General features: G+C 42.1%; 1 protein-coding gene across 1 annotated transcript in view; it reads right to left on the reverse strand.

Moving 5' to 3' along the window:
• Positions 1-17,195, reverse strand: part of SYNE1 (spectrin repeat containing, nuclear envelope 1) — a 554,350-nt gene that overhangs the window by 452,760 nt on the left and 84,395 nt on the right. Inside the window, exons 9-11 of the mRNA XM_006874353.1 lie at positions 15,886-15,993; positions 12,374-12,511; positions 9,258-9,422 (exon numbers count right to left, since the gene is read on the reverse strand). Coding sequence (XP_006874415.1) covers positions 9,258-9,422; positions 12,374-12,511; positions 15,886-15,993 — 411 coding nt within the window. The remainder of the gene's footprint in view (positions 1-9,257; positions 9,423-12,373; positions 12,512-15,885; positions 15,994-17,195) is intronic.

Below are 17,195 nucleotides of genomic sequence, written 5' to 3' on the forward strand. Positions count from 1 at the left end.
TCTGGTAGCGTAGTGGTTACGAATCGGGCTGCGAGCCGCAAGGTCAGCAGTTCGAAACTACCAGTGGTTCCGCGGGAGAAAGATGAGGCGACCTGCTCCTGTAAAGATTTACAGCCTCGGAAACCCTGTACAGGGTCGCTATGAGTCGGAACCGACTCCACGGCACATAACAACAACAACAACAACAACAACAAAGATTTACAGTCTCAGAAACCCTATAGAGGCTTGCTAGGAATCAGAGCCAACTCCATGGCACATAACCACATAATCACTGAATATACCCTACCCTTGATGCATTTCTTCATTTGACTTCTAGAACCACATAGAACTGGGTTTCCTCCAACCTCACTGGCTGTTCCTGCACATGTTTTTCTCTATTGCATCTTCTACTCTTTGATATCAGGATATTGGATTTCCCATCTCAATTTCTCTTCTATACTTACTTCTTTATTTAAATTCTTCTAACTCAGAGGTTTAAATAGCCATCTTTATTCCACTAGTTCTGAATTTCTGTTCAACCCAGTCTTGAATGCCTCTCTTTTATTTCTAAGTGCCAACTTAACATGTCTACTTGGCTGAGAAAAAGATAACTCATATTTATCACGCTCCTACTGATCTCCCAACCATTTCTTTCAAGCCCCCATCTCAGTGGATGGAAATTGTTTTTTCAGTTATTCAATCCAAATAACATAGTTTTTTTTGTGACTTCTCTGTTTTTTATATGTGTATCTATGTTGAGATTTCTGTTTGCTCTACCCTCAAAATACATCCAGAATCTATTTTCACTAATTATGGCAAGCACCCTGCTCCAACTGGTAACTTTGCCTGGATTACTGAAATTGGTACACTGGCTTCAATCCTCTATCCCTAAACCAAACTATTCTCACACAGCAGCCTGAGGGGTACCCTGAAAAAACTGCCATTCCTCTGCAAAGAAAATAGGTGAAAAAAGATGGATACACTATGGCAGAGCAAGTCAACAATTCCAACCGGGCAACTGACTATGAAAAGCAAGAAGACAAATAAACAAAAGTGAAAACAAAACAGGGCCTTAACCACAGACACAAGAAGATTACCAAAACAATAAGAGAACAATTTTATGCCAAAAATTGTGAAAACTTAGCCAAATACACAAATTCAAAGAAAATATTAATTAGTAATACTGACCCAGTTTTTTGTTTGTTTGATTTTTAACTGACAACCTGAATATTTGTAAAACCATCATGTTGTTGGTGTTAAGTGCTATCAAGTTGGTTCTGACTCATAGTGGCCCTGTATAGGGTGTCTGAGGAACAGCTGGTGAATTTGAACTGTTGACTTTGTGGTTCAAACTGACCTTGCAGTCCAGTGCATTAACCCACAGCAACACACCAAGACTCCAAAACCATCTTGGGATGCTGCTGTATTCCAAATCCCCAAATCAACTTAGGTGAGGGAAAAACAGCAATGAAGCTGCAAGCTAAGCCCTACCACATTCAATAGACTCTTGTGAACCCGGGTAGAGATCCGGCTGGCCAGCAGTATGGCAAGACTTGGGGATTCCTGGGCCCAGAGTCAGTAATATAGCCACAGAGGACTAGAGTGGAGAGTGAAGCATCCAGCTGATAAGAAGAGAGGGCATATGCCTAAGAACACCCACACTTACAGATAATACCCACCTGACCTGGCTTCAATGACTGGATGATCAGAGCGCAACTAGAAGATGAAAGAAGAGGAAAAAAAGTAATCTGATACAATTTGATGAACTTGACCTACACCTATGGATGCATTAGCTCAAAAGAGGGAACAAATCTTTACAGCGAGGATAATTCCCACCCACCCCCCCCCTCGATATACAGGGTAGACAGGGATGGGCAACTTGGACATTGGCTATCCAAAATGGGGGGGGGTGGGGGGGAGAGGCTACAAAGGCAAGAAGTCACTGGCTTACAAGCTTTCAAGAAGGAGCCTAGATACAGAAGGCGTGGAGGAGGGTGGAATCTCCACTGAGTGGTATACAATCTGTCTGGGCGGGGCTAATGAAAGGAGATGGGGATAGCACTCATGTGGTACAATAGTGACTTATTGCTATCAGGACTGACTGTGAGGGTTGGAAATGTAAAGGTAGGTGTTTTGTAGCAAAAGCAGGGGAGTGATTGACTTTGCAGTCCAGGAGCGGAGATCCCTGGGACCATCAGGGGAGAAGAGCAGAGAGCGGGACCCTACCCAGAAAAGCAGTGACGCCAGAGATGGAGGCAGAGACAATGATATGGAGAGATGGAGTGGCTGGGCACTCTAGATCCAGAGAGGGAGAGGGGCTGTGTGCTGACGACCAGAGGGAAGGCTTGTGGGGTATATACCCTTTGGTTGGTTGATGATGCATGGAGGGAATTGTAATCATGGCACTGAAATGATATACAATAGGATGAATGTAAAGCTAATGTTCCCCCATGTAAACTATTGCATAGTTCACAATAAAGCATTAAAATAAAATCAACTTAGGGCTTGAGAAACAACAGTGGGGGGAAAACCAAAACACCACAAACAGTCCCTTTGTCCTGATGGCACTGGCGATGCTATAGCACAGCAGTTATCCGTTAGGTAGACAGTTAGTGCCAAGAGACAGCAGGTGATGAGATAGTAAGTGCAAAAGAGAAAACACAGAAGCTGAAAAGGGAGGAATGCAGTGTTTGAAGAATTGTCATTTCAAACTGGGTGGCCAGGAAAGAATTGAGTAAAAGGTAACCCTTCAGTAAAGGCCCAGAGGAGATGAGGAAGAGAATACTGGCAATATTTCACAGAGAATGTTTCAGGCTGAAGGAAGAGAACATTCCAGAGGGATGGGAAAGACAAGGGTCTGGAGATGGGAATGTGCTCGCCTGGCTAGTGCCATCTTTCCATGAGCTTGGCTGACCCCCCTATTTAAAATGACAACACCACCCACTACTTACTATATCTCTTCTACCTTCTAACACGGTGGGGGTGGGAGTAGGGGGGTGTGCCGTAGCATCCGTTCCAACTCATAGTGACCCAGTATGAAGTTTCTGAGGCTATAAATAATTTTGTTGTTGTTTATGTACTGGAATAGAAGGCTTCATCTTTCTCCCATGGAGTGCCTGATGGACTCAAAGTGCTGACCTTGCTGTTAGCAGCCCAGCATGTAGCACAGTATGCTAACAGGGCACCTTCCAACATAGTATATGCTTTATCCGGCATATTATTGCTTAGCTGGCTCCTCCCACTAGGCAGCATGTTGCGGAAGGACAGGAGCTTTTGTTTGCGCCGTGTGCAGATGTGTCACACATGCCGTGAACACGCCTCGGCACTTAAGAAGGCACTTCAAGCAGTTCATGGAAAAATGGAGGGGAAAGGAATTCACCAACACACTTTCTGAAGACTCCTTGGAGAAAGAGCGCAATAAACATTAGTTCGGGTTAGTTGCCCTTGAGACAGCTTTGATTTGTGGCAATCCCATCACAATCCCAAGGAAAGGTTGCGGGGTTATCCCCGTGATCACCGGTATGCTGAAGTTTACTGCTGTGGCCACTGCATATTTGAGCTCAGGGTTCATCTTCCATCTCCACAGCAGACAATAGTCTATTGTCATTCATTGGGTTTTCATGGACTAAACTTCTAAAGTAGATCTCCGGGTCTTTCTTCCTAGTCTGTCTTAACCTGGAAGCTCTGCTACAATGTGTGATCCAGAGATACCAGTAGCATCACTCTTTTTACCACAGCTTGTCACCACAGTGTGAGAAATTGGGTTGAAAGACAAGGAAAAGTGTGAAAGGCATAATCAGAGAGGTAGGTATAACACAAGCACACCAAGTGAAGAAAGCATTTACGGATGAAGGAATCGTATGGTATGGTGGGGACTGAGAACTGGTATTCAAGTTAGGAACCAGGAGAACCTGGATGAACTTGGCATGGATCGCATGGCAGACAAAAACTCAACTGGACCAAGATCTAGAAAGAAGAGGAGATAAGAATTCTGAAACAGAAGTGAAACTTGTTCAAGGAACACAGCTGTAAGGAAGGAGAATGTGAGAATAGGAGTTGGAAGGGGAAGAGAGTTAAGGAGAGACTTTGGGAAATCAGAGAAATAACCACATATCTCAATGTGGATAACAAAAATCCAGTAAGGAGAGAAAAGACTGCAGAGGGAAGACCCACAGGCATCATCTCGTGCAGAAGAGGGGAAGACAGGAGATCTGATGCCCATGTGGAGGGGCTGGCCTGAGCTCTGAGCACAGATGGTTCATCCATAGTAACAAGAGTGAAGACCCAGCATGCGAGCACAGATGCACGTACGTGGGCTGATGTGGTCGTGGGAGCTGGCGGAAATTCTTTCCTGATTGCTTCTATTTTCTGAGAGAAATAGGAAGCAATGCCACCAGTTAAGAGTGAGGAAGAGGGAGGAGGTGTGAAAGGTTGGAGGAGACAAGGTATGAAAATGCCATCCTAGGAATGGAGAAGGGATGGAGTTGAGAAATGGCATACGGCTGCAGGCAGAGAGGGCCCACTTGGGTTAGTCACTGGGCCTGCAGATGTGTTCGTCTCTAGCCACAGTTTGTGTGTGGGCATGAGAGAGGCAGAGTTTGGCTTAGCCAGGATAGGAGGACAAAGTGACATACGGAAAAGTCGGTTAAGGGTGTGTGCCAGGAATGACACTTAGTGACTGTGTACAGAATGTAAACAGAGTCCAAAGGAAAGTGAAGGGAGGAAGAGCCTAAGGACAGCAGCAGCCAGCGGGGCCACAATGTGGATGAGATTCCTTGGAGAAGATGTGCTGAGACCCCACACATTTGGTTGGTGAGGGAGATATTCAACACAGATTTGCAACTTCTGGAGAGATGAGCTATGAACTGTAACTATGGAAAGAGGGGCCAGAGAGGGAGTAGGAAGTGTCACTGGGGACGAGGAGGTCCAGGAACTGGGAGGCAGAGATACTGGAAGCATCCTCTAGGGCAGAGGTGGGGAACACCCAGCTTGCAGACGGTTTGTTATTGTTATGTGCCATGGAGTTGGTTCCGACTCACAGCGACCCTATACAGGGTTTCTGAGGCTGTAAATCTTTATGGGAGCAGAAAGCCTCATCTTTCTCCCACGGAGCAGCTGGTAGTTTCGAACTGCTGACCTTAAGGTTCACAGCCCGATTCGTAACCACTACACTACCAGAGCAGATCGTTTAAGGCCCACGAAATCATTTGATCTGGCCTTGTCAAGGTAACCACAGTGCCAGCAACCACATTATTATTGGTGGTGTTGGGTGCTGTCAAATGGAACCTGACTCATAGCAACCCTGTGAGCAGGTGGATTGTTCAGTTAATCCTGGTGTGGTGCTGCAGGATGATGTGCTGGACTGCAAGGTCGGTGGTTCAAACTCACCAGCCATTCCTCAGAAACCCTACACAGGGTCACTATAAGTCAGAACTGACTCGATGGCACTTAACAACAACAACAACAATTTTTAAGTTAATAACTTTAAGTACGGCCTGTGAGTATCCAAATGGCCCTTATCAGAAAAAGCCCCAACAAGTTGGTGGTTAAAAGTCACTAGCCGTTACCAGGAAACCCTATATAGGGTCACTATAAATCAAAAGGAGTCCTGGATAGCACTCAAACTTAAGGTCAGTTTGAACCACAAGGTCGGTGGTTCAAACTCACCAACCACTCCTCAGAAACCCTATACAGGGTCCCAGTGAGTTGGAACCAACTCGACGGCAGTTAACAACCACAAATAAGTTGGAAACAACTCATGGCACTTAACAGCAACAACAATAACCCCTGATCCATTAGGGTGTGACATGCAATCCTCCAGAAAGGAATGAAAGTGACCTCCATATTGAAGACAGTTGCTGTAACGAACAATGGCTGTGGGTGAAGGAGGGGGAGGGCTCTTTTCTTAATTCCATAGGAATGAATGGCTTATCTTGTCATAGCAATACCACCAGGAGGAAACTAACAAGTACAGCCAATCAACACATGGTATATGCAGTTGTTGTTGTTAAGTGCCATCGAGTTGATTCCGACCCATAGCGACCCTGTACAGGCTTTCCAAGGAGCGATTGGCTAGCCTGAACCTATGACCTTGCAGTTCAAGCCGACTTTGCCATCCAGCGCATTAACCCACAGCGCCACACCAGGATTCTGGTATAAGCAGTAGCTTTGTGAGTCTACTTTAAATGCAATGATTGACAGCTATACAACCTGGGTTTGACCCATGTGACCCTTGGTAAATCACGTGTTAATCTCTCTCTGCCTAAAGTTTCCTAATCAGCAGAATGTGGGGGATAATGCCTATCTTGTATCCTTGAGGCCAAGTGTTCAACAAAAGTAAGTACTTAATGAAATATGGTTAAATACCTGGAAATAGTTAGCTATGATTGCTACTCTTTTTTTTTTTTTTTACAGAAAAATGATGGCATCTGGAAAATAAAAAAGTTAATACAAGTGTACCTGACTCTGTAGAATAAAAATATCCCTATTATAGAAACTCACCAGCTGCTTCTCAGAAACCCTATCCAGGGTCACGATGAGTCAGAGCCAACTTGATGGCATTAAACAATAAATCATACATGTATATTCACTTACAAAACAATTTTTTAAAATTTGATAAACTCATTGGTAAACCGAATTCTAAAAACATATTTTCTTAAAATAATCTGAATCCAATTTTCAAACAATGCCTATGTATTCAGGGATGAAAGACTGTCTATAGTGTTGTTGTTGTTAAGTGCTGTCTTGTCAGTTCTGACCCATAGTGACCCTGTATAGTGTTTCCAAGGAGCAGCTGGTAAGCTAGAACCACCGACCTTGGGGTTCAAACCAACTTTGCAGTCCAGTGCATTAGCCCACAGTGCCAAACCAGGACTCCATCTATACTGTGTTGTTGTTGTTGTTTAGTGCCGTCAAGTCGATTCTGACCCATAGCGACCCTCTATAGGGTTTCCAAGGAGCAGCTGGTGAGCTTGAACCACCGACCTTAGGGTTCAAACGGACTTTGCAGTTTGCCGCATTAGCCTACAGCACCACACCAGGACTCCATTAGTGTTGTTGTATCTGTTGTTAAGTGCCATTGAGTCGGTTCCGACCCATAGCAACCCTGAACAGAGTTTCCGAGGCTGTAAATCTTTACGGGAGCAGAAAGCCTCATCTTTCTTCTGTGGAGTGGCTGGTAGTTTCGAACTGCTGACCTTGCAGTTCGCAGCCCGATTTGTAACCACTATGCTACCAGAGCTCCTATAGTGTAGTGGGTCCATATTTTTAAAAAAGATATGGAGAATGTAGACAACTAAACATTCTAAATCTTGGTGGCATGCTTGCGTTTTTGTGAGTGCCACCATCATTTCTTTTTTCACCTAGGATGCCAAGCTCTGCTGAGTCTTATTCAGCACCATATTCACATGCTAATTGCACCAACGGATGTGTGGTGGTGCTTGAGAAAGTGGCCAGGAGTCAAGTGCGGTCGCCTGAATGGAAGAATCCTACCACTGTACCGCCCTCTGCTGGTGGTGGCTGTGTGCCACAGACTCGTTGTTAAGTGCCATCAAGTTGGTTTAGACTAATAGTGATCTTGTATAAGGAGCTCTGGTAGCATAGTGATTACAAATCGGGCTGAAAACTGCTGTTCCATGGGAGAAAGATGAGGCTTTCTGTTCCTGTAAAGATTTACAGGGTCGCTGTGAGTCTGAACTGACTCCATGACACATAACCACCACCACCATAGGGTTTCCGAGGAGTGGTTGGTGAGCTTGGACCGCAGACCTTGCAGTTCAAATCGACAGTGCAGTCCAGGGCGTTAACGGGCAGCATCACACCAGGACTGACCCTGTATAGGGTTTCTGAGGCTGTAAATCTTTAAGGGAGCAGAAAGCCTCATCATTCTCCCATGGAATGACTCATAGATTCAAATTGCTAACCTATTAGCTGCCCAGTTCCATGATGTTATAAGGGCTCCTAGTTGTTGTTGTTAAGTGCCATCAAGTCAATTCCGGCCCATAATGACCCTGTATAGGGTTTCCAAGGATCACCTGGTGTGCTTGAACCACTGACCTTGCATTTCAAACAACTTTGCAGTCTGACGCATTAGCCCACAGCGCCACACCAGGACTCCAGGGCTCCTGATACTACCCTCTAAGGTTAGTTTTAAAACATATTTTAAATTTATTAATTAAAATATTATTTAATAAAATATATACATCGGGAATCAGGGAGTTTTGTAGGATAAGCACTGGACTATGAACCATGAGGTTGGCAGTTCAAACCCACCAGTCACTCTGAGGGAGAAAGATGAAGTTTTCTGCTCCCACAAAGATTTACAGCCTTGGAAACCCTGTACAGAGTCTCTATGAATCAGAATCTACTAGATAACACTTAACAACAATAATACACATGTGATATATGGACACACATACATATCTATCAGAGATTTGGCAGAAAATAACACATGAGCTATAATTTGGTCATATGTAGTCAGGAGTACGAACCTCTGATGACAGGTTTGTTTTGAACACAGACAGCAAAACCCCGGCAAATGAGATAGAAACCTTCAATTGTATAGAATGCAGGGCTGCGTTATTGTGAAGTTAATGAAAATACCACATTTATTCAACCGACCATACTCACATATTAAGCTGGAAAGGTAAAAAACACCAAAGAAGTCTTCAAAGCCTAAACCTACCACTGTGTAGGACCACTGTTCCCTCCATGGGCCCCTCATCTGACACCATCAGGAAATAAGCCCTTCATTCTGCCTTCCTCTGAGAATAGGAACAGTGATGAGGAGACCTGGAGCTCAGCGCTCATCATATGACTATAGAAACTCATGTTATCTTGAAAAATAGCATACAGCAACAGAAATAACAAAGAAAGCTTCAAAGTTATTGGAAAATAGCCCAGGAAGTAAAACTGCTGGAACTGCTATTTTAAAATACATTTATGAGAAGAAAAAAAAGTCCTCTTCCAGCAAGCCAATTCTGACTCATAAAGACCTTACAGGACAGACTAGGATTTCTGAGACTGTAAATCTTTATGGGAACAGATAGTTTGTGAAGCAGCTGGAGCGTTTTAACTACAGACCTCCCAATTAACAGCCCAATAGCTAGCCCACAGCGCCACCTTATAGATATGAAAGCAAAGTGCACATTAAAGAGCTTTTGTGAACAGGTGTGATGTCTCTGAGACACATGTGTATGGATGTGTGGGTTTCCTGTGCAGACCACAGCTCCAGACCACTCAGTGGCTTTGTTGGGTAGCCTTCTGATGGGAATCGTTACCTTGTGTTGTTCCAATCTCCTCTGTATGGTGTTGGCTGTGTCCTCGTGGACCTGCTGAATGGTCATCTCCTCTCTCAGGGCCACCTCTGCTCTGTATAACCAGGCACCTATAGTGCCCAGAGGAGCAGGCAGGGCTTTATCAAGCTGCATGTGCCAATCAAAGAGCTGAAATAAAAAAATAAAATAAATAAAAATATATTCTAATACAGGAGACAATTACTAAAATTTCCCCAAAAGTATGTTGTTGGTGTTAGGTGCCATTGAGTTGCTACCAACTCATAGCGACCCTATGCATAACAGAATGAAACACTGCCCAATCTTGGGCCAACCTCGCTACTGTTGCCACGCTTGAGCCCATTGATGCTGCCACTTTGCCAATCCATCTCGCTGGAGGTCTTCCTCTTTTTCTCTGACCCTCCACATTACCAAACATGATCTCCTTCTTCAGCGACTGGCCCTCCTATTAATATGTCCAAAGTATGAGAGACAAAGTTTGGCCATCCTGGCCTCCAAGGAGCACTCTGGCTACACTTCTTCCAACACAGATCTGTTGGTTCTTTTGGCAACCTGTGGCACTTTCAATATTCTCCTCCAACACAGTAACGCAAAGGCATCAATTCTTCTACAGTCTTTCTTATTCACTGTCCAGCTTTCACATGCATATGAGATTATTGAAGATACCATGGCTTGGGTCAGGTGCACCTCAGTCCTCAAACTGACATCTTTGCTCTTCAACACTTAATGGACGTCTTGTGCATCAGATTTGCCTAATACAATACACCATTTGATTTCTTGACTGCTGCTTCCATGAGTTTTGGTGGTTGATCCAAGAATGAGTCCTTGACAACTTCAATCTTTTCTCCATTGATAAAAATGTTGTTTATTGTTCCAGTGGTGAGGATTTTGTTTTCTTTACATTGAGATACAATTCTTACTGAAGGCTGTGGTCTTTGATCTTCATCAGTAAGTATTTTAAGTCCTCTTCACTTTCAGCAAGCAAGGTTCTATCATCTGCATATTGCAGGTTGTTGATGAGTCTTCCTCCAACCCTGATGCCATGCTTTTCTTCATATAACCCAGCTTCTTGGATTATTTGCTCAGCATACAGTTTGAATAAGTAGGGTGAAAGAAAACAACCTTGTCGCACACCTTTCTTAATTTTAAACCATGGGAACCATGGCAACCATGTTCCCATGCTCTGTACAGATTCCTCATGAGCACAGTTAAGTGTTCAGGAATACTCATACTTTGCAATGTTGTTCATCGCTTGTCATGATCCAAACAATTGAAAGCCTTTTTGTAATCAATGAAGCACGGATCAACATCTTTCTGGTTTCTCTGCTTTCAGACAAGATCCATCAGACATCAGCAATGATATCCCTTGTTCCACAGTCTCTTCTGAATCCAGCTTGAACTTCTGGAAGTTCTCTGTCAATGTATGCTTGCAGCCGTTTCTGTATTACATTTAGTAAAACTTTACTCGCATGGAATATGAAAGAGATTGTCCAATGATTTCTGCATTTTGTTGGGTCACCTCTCTTTGGAATGGGCACAAATATGGATCTCTTCCAATCAGTCTGACAGTGTTTCTCTGCCATTCTTGAGGTTTTCAGTGACTAAATATTCGTAAGTAGTTCGTCTCTCCTTCTTCTTCGTCTGTCTTCGTTAGGAAGCTCATCTGAAAACCTGTGCTATGTTCTACATTTGATGCTTTGGGAATGTGGAGAAAATTGCAAATTTTAAGCAAACTTAAAATATATCCCAGCTTTAGCTCCAGTTGTCATTGTGATCATTACAACTCTCCCAGGTATGTCAGAGTAGAATTGTGCTCTGTAAGGTGTTCAGCAGTGGTTGGTGTTTCGGTTTTAGACTTCCAGGCCTTTCTTCTGGGGCACCTCTGGAAGAAATCCGACCTCGAACCTTTCAATCAGCAGCAAAGCATTTAAATTATTGGTACTACCAGGGGATTCCCCTTTATCTACACCAAACCTACCACCATTGAGTGATTCTGACTCATAGCAGTATTATATATGGCTTCTGAGACTGTAAATCTTCACAGAATCAGACAGCCTCATCTTTCTCCTGCGGAGCAGCTGCTAGGCTCAAACCACGGACCTTGCAGGTAGCAGTCTAGTGCTTATCCTACAGCACCACCTGGGCTTCTTATCTCAGCAACAGAGTTAGAAATTCAAACAGTTTTCTTCTATGGGAAAGACATAAAGTACCCATTCATTTTCAGTTTTGCTTTAGCCAAGAAGGGAAAATTTGGGTTTGCTGACATGCTGAAGGACAGAACCGTTGTACACCAGCAGATGTGGGTCCTGGTCATTAGAGTAAGGATCACTAATAAACCTCACACAGAATCCGAAGAGGTCCAGAAACAATGAGGTAATCAAAATGAAGGTCATGCAGTAAATTCAAAGCAAAGATTCCTAGTAGTGATTGAAGAGTTTCATGGGTTTTGAATCTTGAATTTTAAGTGTAAAAAATATTAATATCGAAGATACTGAGCATGTTTCCTTCAGGTTTGGGAAAGATCAGATATACTAAAGAATATAAAATTGTTTGCAAATATGACAAGAATTATTATCAGCTGAGTGAATGAGACATAATTACAGAATATGGAGAAGTTGCTGAGATTTGAATTTTGAAGACCATTTATAGAGGACCGCCTCTTCTAAAGATCCCAGAATTAAACTGGGTAAATTGAGATGTAGATAGGATTTCAATCCATCCTCTAGACTATAAGGCAGGAAAGGCAGGAAATGCGTGGTTAAACCGAGCAATTCCATTAATTTAAAGGGAATACTTGACAAGAAGGTAAAGATTCTCCCATAGTTCCATCTCCCCAACTCCAGGGAAAGGTGGTAAGATCTGTTTCAATGTCATTGTGTAGAAAATGGTGATGGGACAGACACTTGACTAAATTGTTGTTGCAAGTGCCATAGCATTTGTTCCAACTCATTGCAACCCTATGTAGAATTGTCGAGGAGCAGGGGACTAGGTTTGAGCTGCCAACCTTGTGGTTCGCAGTCCAGTGCTTATCCTACAGTACCACATCAGCAGTCTAAGTTACTAAGTTACTGACGCCTTCAGGAAGCTGTGACGGAACTTACCCTACAGGACACTCTATCCCAGGCTTGTTTGACCAAAGCTTGATCAAGTGACAATTTGCCATCTCTGTGTAATGGCTGTATTAAATGTTCTATCTGTTTCCTCTTCATTTCATACTGAACTCTGAAATGCTTAAATGACTGGAAAAGAAAAACAGCAACAACATGGAAAGGAGTCAAAACAAGCAAAAGCAAAGGAAACCACATTTCCCAATTAACAGTCCTTTTTATTTGTATAGCATTTAATATGTTATTGATAATAATAATAAAACAGTGATGATACAGATGGCCACTATCATTCATGGAGCTCTGCCTATTCTATATACCTCAACTAACTGACTTTCCTACGGTGTCTCCTCTGCCTCGCTCCATAACCCAACAACATAGACAAAGATTATTATTATTACTACTATATCACAGGTGAAGATACTGGAAACCCAGCCATGGTTTGGCAAGGACACGCAGTAGCTGCAGGATGAAATTCGAGGTTTCCTCATTTTTTGTTAAATTATCTAGACGCCAGACTATGCTTTCCAGGAAAGGACATTACCAGGAGTATCAATCCACCCAAATAATAAAATAGCTGCTTTATTTTGAAATATGAAATAATTCATAAATAGAAATTGCATATGTCAAAATAATAGTGAATTAAAAACATCTCATTTCTGTCTAAACCTGTATAAAATGGTTTACTTTAGGAGACTTCATTTATATAATAATTGTCTAATTTTATGGTTGTTATTGTTAAATGTTGTCACATCAGTTCAGACTCATAGTGCCCCTGTATAGACTGGAGGAGCAGCTACTGGGTTTGTATAACCACCTTGAGGTTCAAATCAGCCTTGCGGTCCAGTACTTACCCTACAATGTCACACCAGGTATTAAGTATTAAATACTATATTATTTGCCAGAGTGTGATTAAAATAAATTTAGAATGGGTACACTCAACGGTAAGCCTAATGCGAACTTTGAAAAGTAGTGATTTTAATTAAAGTTCTAGATTATATACTAAATCAGTACATCCTAAAATATGACTCCAGATCTAAACATGAATCGAAAGCGCCATTAAAATGTGCAATTATGTAAAAGATCAGGAGGTTGGCCCTTCAAAACCTAGTAGGTAACACATCTAAAAGAATTTCAAAGTCATAGAAATAAACAAGCATGTCAATTCATAATAAGAACACTGGGGGGAGACGGTGAATAAAGTGTTTTTCCACAAGTTTTATGTTCCATTCCAAGTTCATGCAATGTTTAAAAACATCAGAATATAAAATCAATCTTCAATTTTATTCCAGAGTTCCATGCATGGAAAAACTGGGCAATACATTATTACCTAATGTGTATAAACATACAGAAAATGCTGATTACATAATAAACATACAGATATAAGAAAATGTTTCCTATTTTCAGGTTTCAGTTGGCTTCTAACCCTATTTTTGGACTTCTGGTGTGGCGTTGTATGATCAGTACTGGACTGGTGATGGTTATGTGCTGTGGAGTTGGTTCCGACTCATAGCAACCCTGTATAGGGGTTCCAAGGCTATAAATCCTTACGGGAGCAGAAAGCCTCATCTTTCTCCCATGGAACCTCTGGTAGTTTCAAACTTCTGACCTGGAGATTAGCAACCGACTCATAACCACTCTGCTACCAGAGCTTTTGTGGACTGTGAACCACAAAATCAGCAGTTCAAACCCACAAGCTGCTCCTTAGAAACCCTATAGGGGGTTGCTATCAGTCGGAACTGTAACAACAATCTTATTTTGGACTTGTGGTGTGGTGTGGTGCTATAGAATAAGTGCAGTTCTGCAAGGTCAGCTTGAACCATAAGGTCAAACTCACCAGTCATTCCTCTTAAACCCTGTACAGGGTTTCTATGAAGCAGAATTGATTTCACGGCACTTAACAACAACAACCACCCTATTTTAGGAGACCTGTGGTCATCTTTGTCTTTAAAGAGTGTCTCACTTTTATAAATTTCAAGTCCTTCATTTGACTCTTTAGAAATAATACCTACAGAAAAGCTAACTCTGTGGCTTGAGACTCTATTTTGATAAATCGTATAAAAATTAAAATTTCATCAGTGAACTAAAAAGGTATATTCACTTTGTTTTCGCACTTCTCAATTTACAAGTTTAATTATTGTAGTGGATCTCATCCCCAAAAATTGTATTGGGGGGAAAACGTTACATTGAGTTTCCAAGCAAAAGGGTATGTACATATATTGTTGTTAGTGTTGTTAAGTGCTGTGGAGTTGGTTCCAACTCATAGCAACCCTGTGCAGGGTTTCCAAGGAGTGGCTGGTGGGTTTGAACTGCTGACCTTGTTGTTCAAACTGACCTTTCTGTCTAGTGCATTATTCCGCAAGGCCACATCGGGACACATTTATTAATTTGCCTACTTCAACAAACTTAATATTGAATGATCATCCAGCCACACGCAGGCGCACTACATAGCAAAGACTATGCAAAACCACAACTATTGCCATGGCTAAATCTTTTATTGCCTGCCATGATGAATCTCTCACATCACTGTGGTCCCCCACACACACACTTTTTGTTGTTGTTGTTGTTGCTGTTGTTAAGTACTGTCGAGTTAGTTCTGACTCCTAGCGACCCTGTAAGGGTTTCCACGGAGCAGTTGGGAATATCTGGTGACCTTAAATCACTGACTTTGTGGTTCAAACTGACCTTGTAGTCCAGTGCTTATCCTACAGCCCGAAAGAATCATACTATAGAGTAGAATATGCCATACAGTGTCGACTGAAATGTGGTATTTAGGAGCAAAATACCAGCCCTGCACAGAATCTATCACAACTTTTAATGGGAAAACTAATAAGAATTTGTGTCTTGGGAGTGAAAATTGGAGGGAAGAAGCCCAGTTAATGATATTTGTGATGACCCCGGTAGTAACATCAACAACTGTGGCCTCAACTTGATCCAAGAGTATTTCTTGAATCGGTCAGTTTACAGCGATTGACGCCAATGGTGAGCCCACTCCGAATGCTCGTGCAACAATCCTTTATTAAATAGATCTTATGCTATCCGACTTTACGGTACTTAACAACAACAACAACAACATCCTATAAGGAAATTCATTTTGACATTTTAGGGATTTTTCTGTTGTTGTGGCATCTTGTGCACTGTGACATCTATAAGACCTTGACCTCTACAATAACAGTGACTAGGTGTGGGTGCTCTAGGCCATGTACAAGGCTGAATTCTGGCAAGTGTTGATAGCCCCAGGATCCATAGACCCTTTGCAAATAGTACAATTCAAAATTTCCAAATATTTTCATAGAAATACAATCATTCAATTGCGTGAAGCTTATTATCTCTTAAACTTATTATCTTAAAATTTCCAAATATTTTCATAGAAATACAATCATTCAATTGCATGAAGCTTATTGGTATCATTTGAAAGATTATACAAAAATTAAAGGGCACATAGGGAACTGACGCAAGCAAAGCTTTTGGAAAAAAAAAAACAAACAAGTCTCATTCCCATCCTTTACCTGATATTTATCCTGCAAATTTGAGTCTGTCATCTGTGCTCTTGTCAAATCTCTTTCAAATTGCTCGATCCAGACTTTCGTCTCCTTCAAAATTACCCTGTCTTCTCTCTGGAAGCCGAGAAACATTGTATTTTTATTAGTAACCAGCATTCATTTCACTGTTCTCTAATACCCAACTGATCCCAGAATAGACTTGATTAGGAAGTCCCTTTCCTCTCTGAAAAATTTTCTCTCAAAAGCAAAAGTTAATTTTCACACAGCGTCTTAATTACCTTGCTGAACACTGGGATCCATTTTTTATCTCTCAAGAAATACAAATTTAATAAAGAAAATGTGTTCAAGGGTAATTCTGTAAGTACAAAAATACTCAAAAAGAGCACTAGCTGAGATGAAGGTAAAAAGACAGCCGGAGGCATAAAAAGTGCAACTGTAGGTGTCTGTCTGTCCAGAGGAAGGAAGAGTGATGAAAACCAAACATACTTGGAAGCAATTAGTCTAGTGGACTAATGGACAGCATGAACACGAGTCTCCACAACCTTGAGACCAGACGAACTTAGATGGTGCCCAACTACCACCACAAACAGCTCTGAAAGAAAGACTGTCCTGGATAAAGCAGGAGAAAATGTGGAACAAAACTCAAAATTATAAAGCTGGTCATGTAGAGACTGGTGGAACTCTGAGACCATGACCCTTGGTCCCCTTTCAGGTCTGGAATTGAACTCACTCTCGTTTCTCAATTTTCAGCCAAGCAATAGAAGGTCTACAGGAGGAACAACAACCCCAGTGAGAAACACACATCATAGAATGGTCAACCATTTGGGCTCAGGGAGACAGCATTTCCCTAAGCATAAATTACAGAAGGGTTGGGGGGAAAAAAGGAACAGAAACAAGAGACAGAGTGAGGAAGTGGAATAAGTGATATTCCATGGAGGGGATTGCAATCATTGAGATGAAATTAAATGTATGATTTGTTCAATGTCAGAGTGATGATCTGCTCTGTAAACCTTCACTTGGTGGTGGTTGTTGTGGTGTGCCACAACTCGGGTTCAACTCATCAAGACCCCATGTAGGGTTTTTCAAGGCCATAAAAGTTTATGGGAGCAGAAAGCTTCATCTTTATCCAGAGGAGCACCTGGTGGATTCAAACTGCTGCCTTTGTAGTTAGCAGCTCAATGTATAACTCACTATGCTACTAGGAATCCTGGGCTCCCTGTAAACTGTCACAAATTTCACAATACAAAGTTAAAAATAAAAACAAAAAGATAAGCCCAAGGAATGAATCCTAATACCATGTTGTTGTTGTTGTTGTT

The sequence above is a fragment of the Chrysochloris asiatica genome, unplaced genomic scaffold, assembly GCF_000296735.1.
Source record: "Chrysochloris asiatica unplaced genomic scaffold, ChrAsi1.0 scaffold00271, whole genome shotgun sequence".
Lineage (NCBI taxonomy): Eukaryota > Metazoa > Chordata > Mammalia > Afrosoricida > Chrysochloridae > Chrysochloris > Chrysochloris asiatica.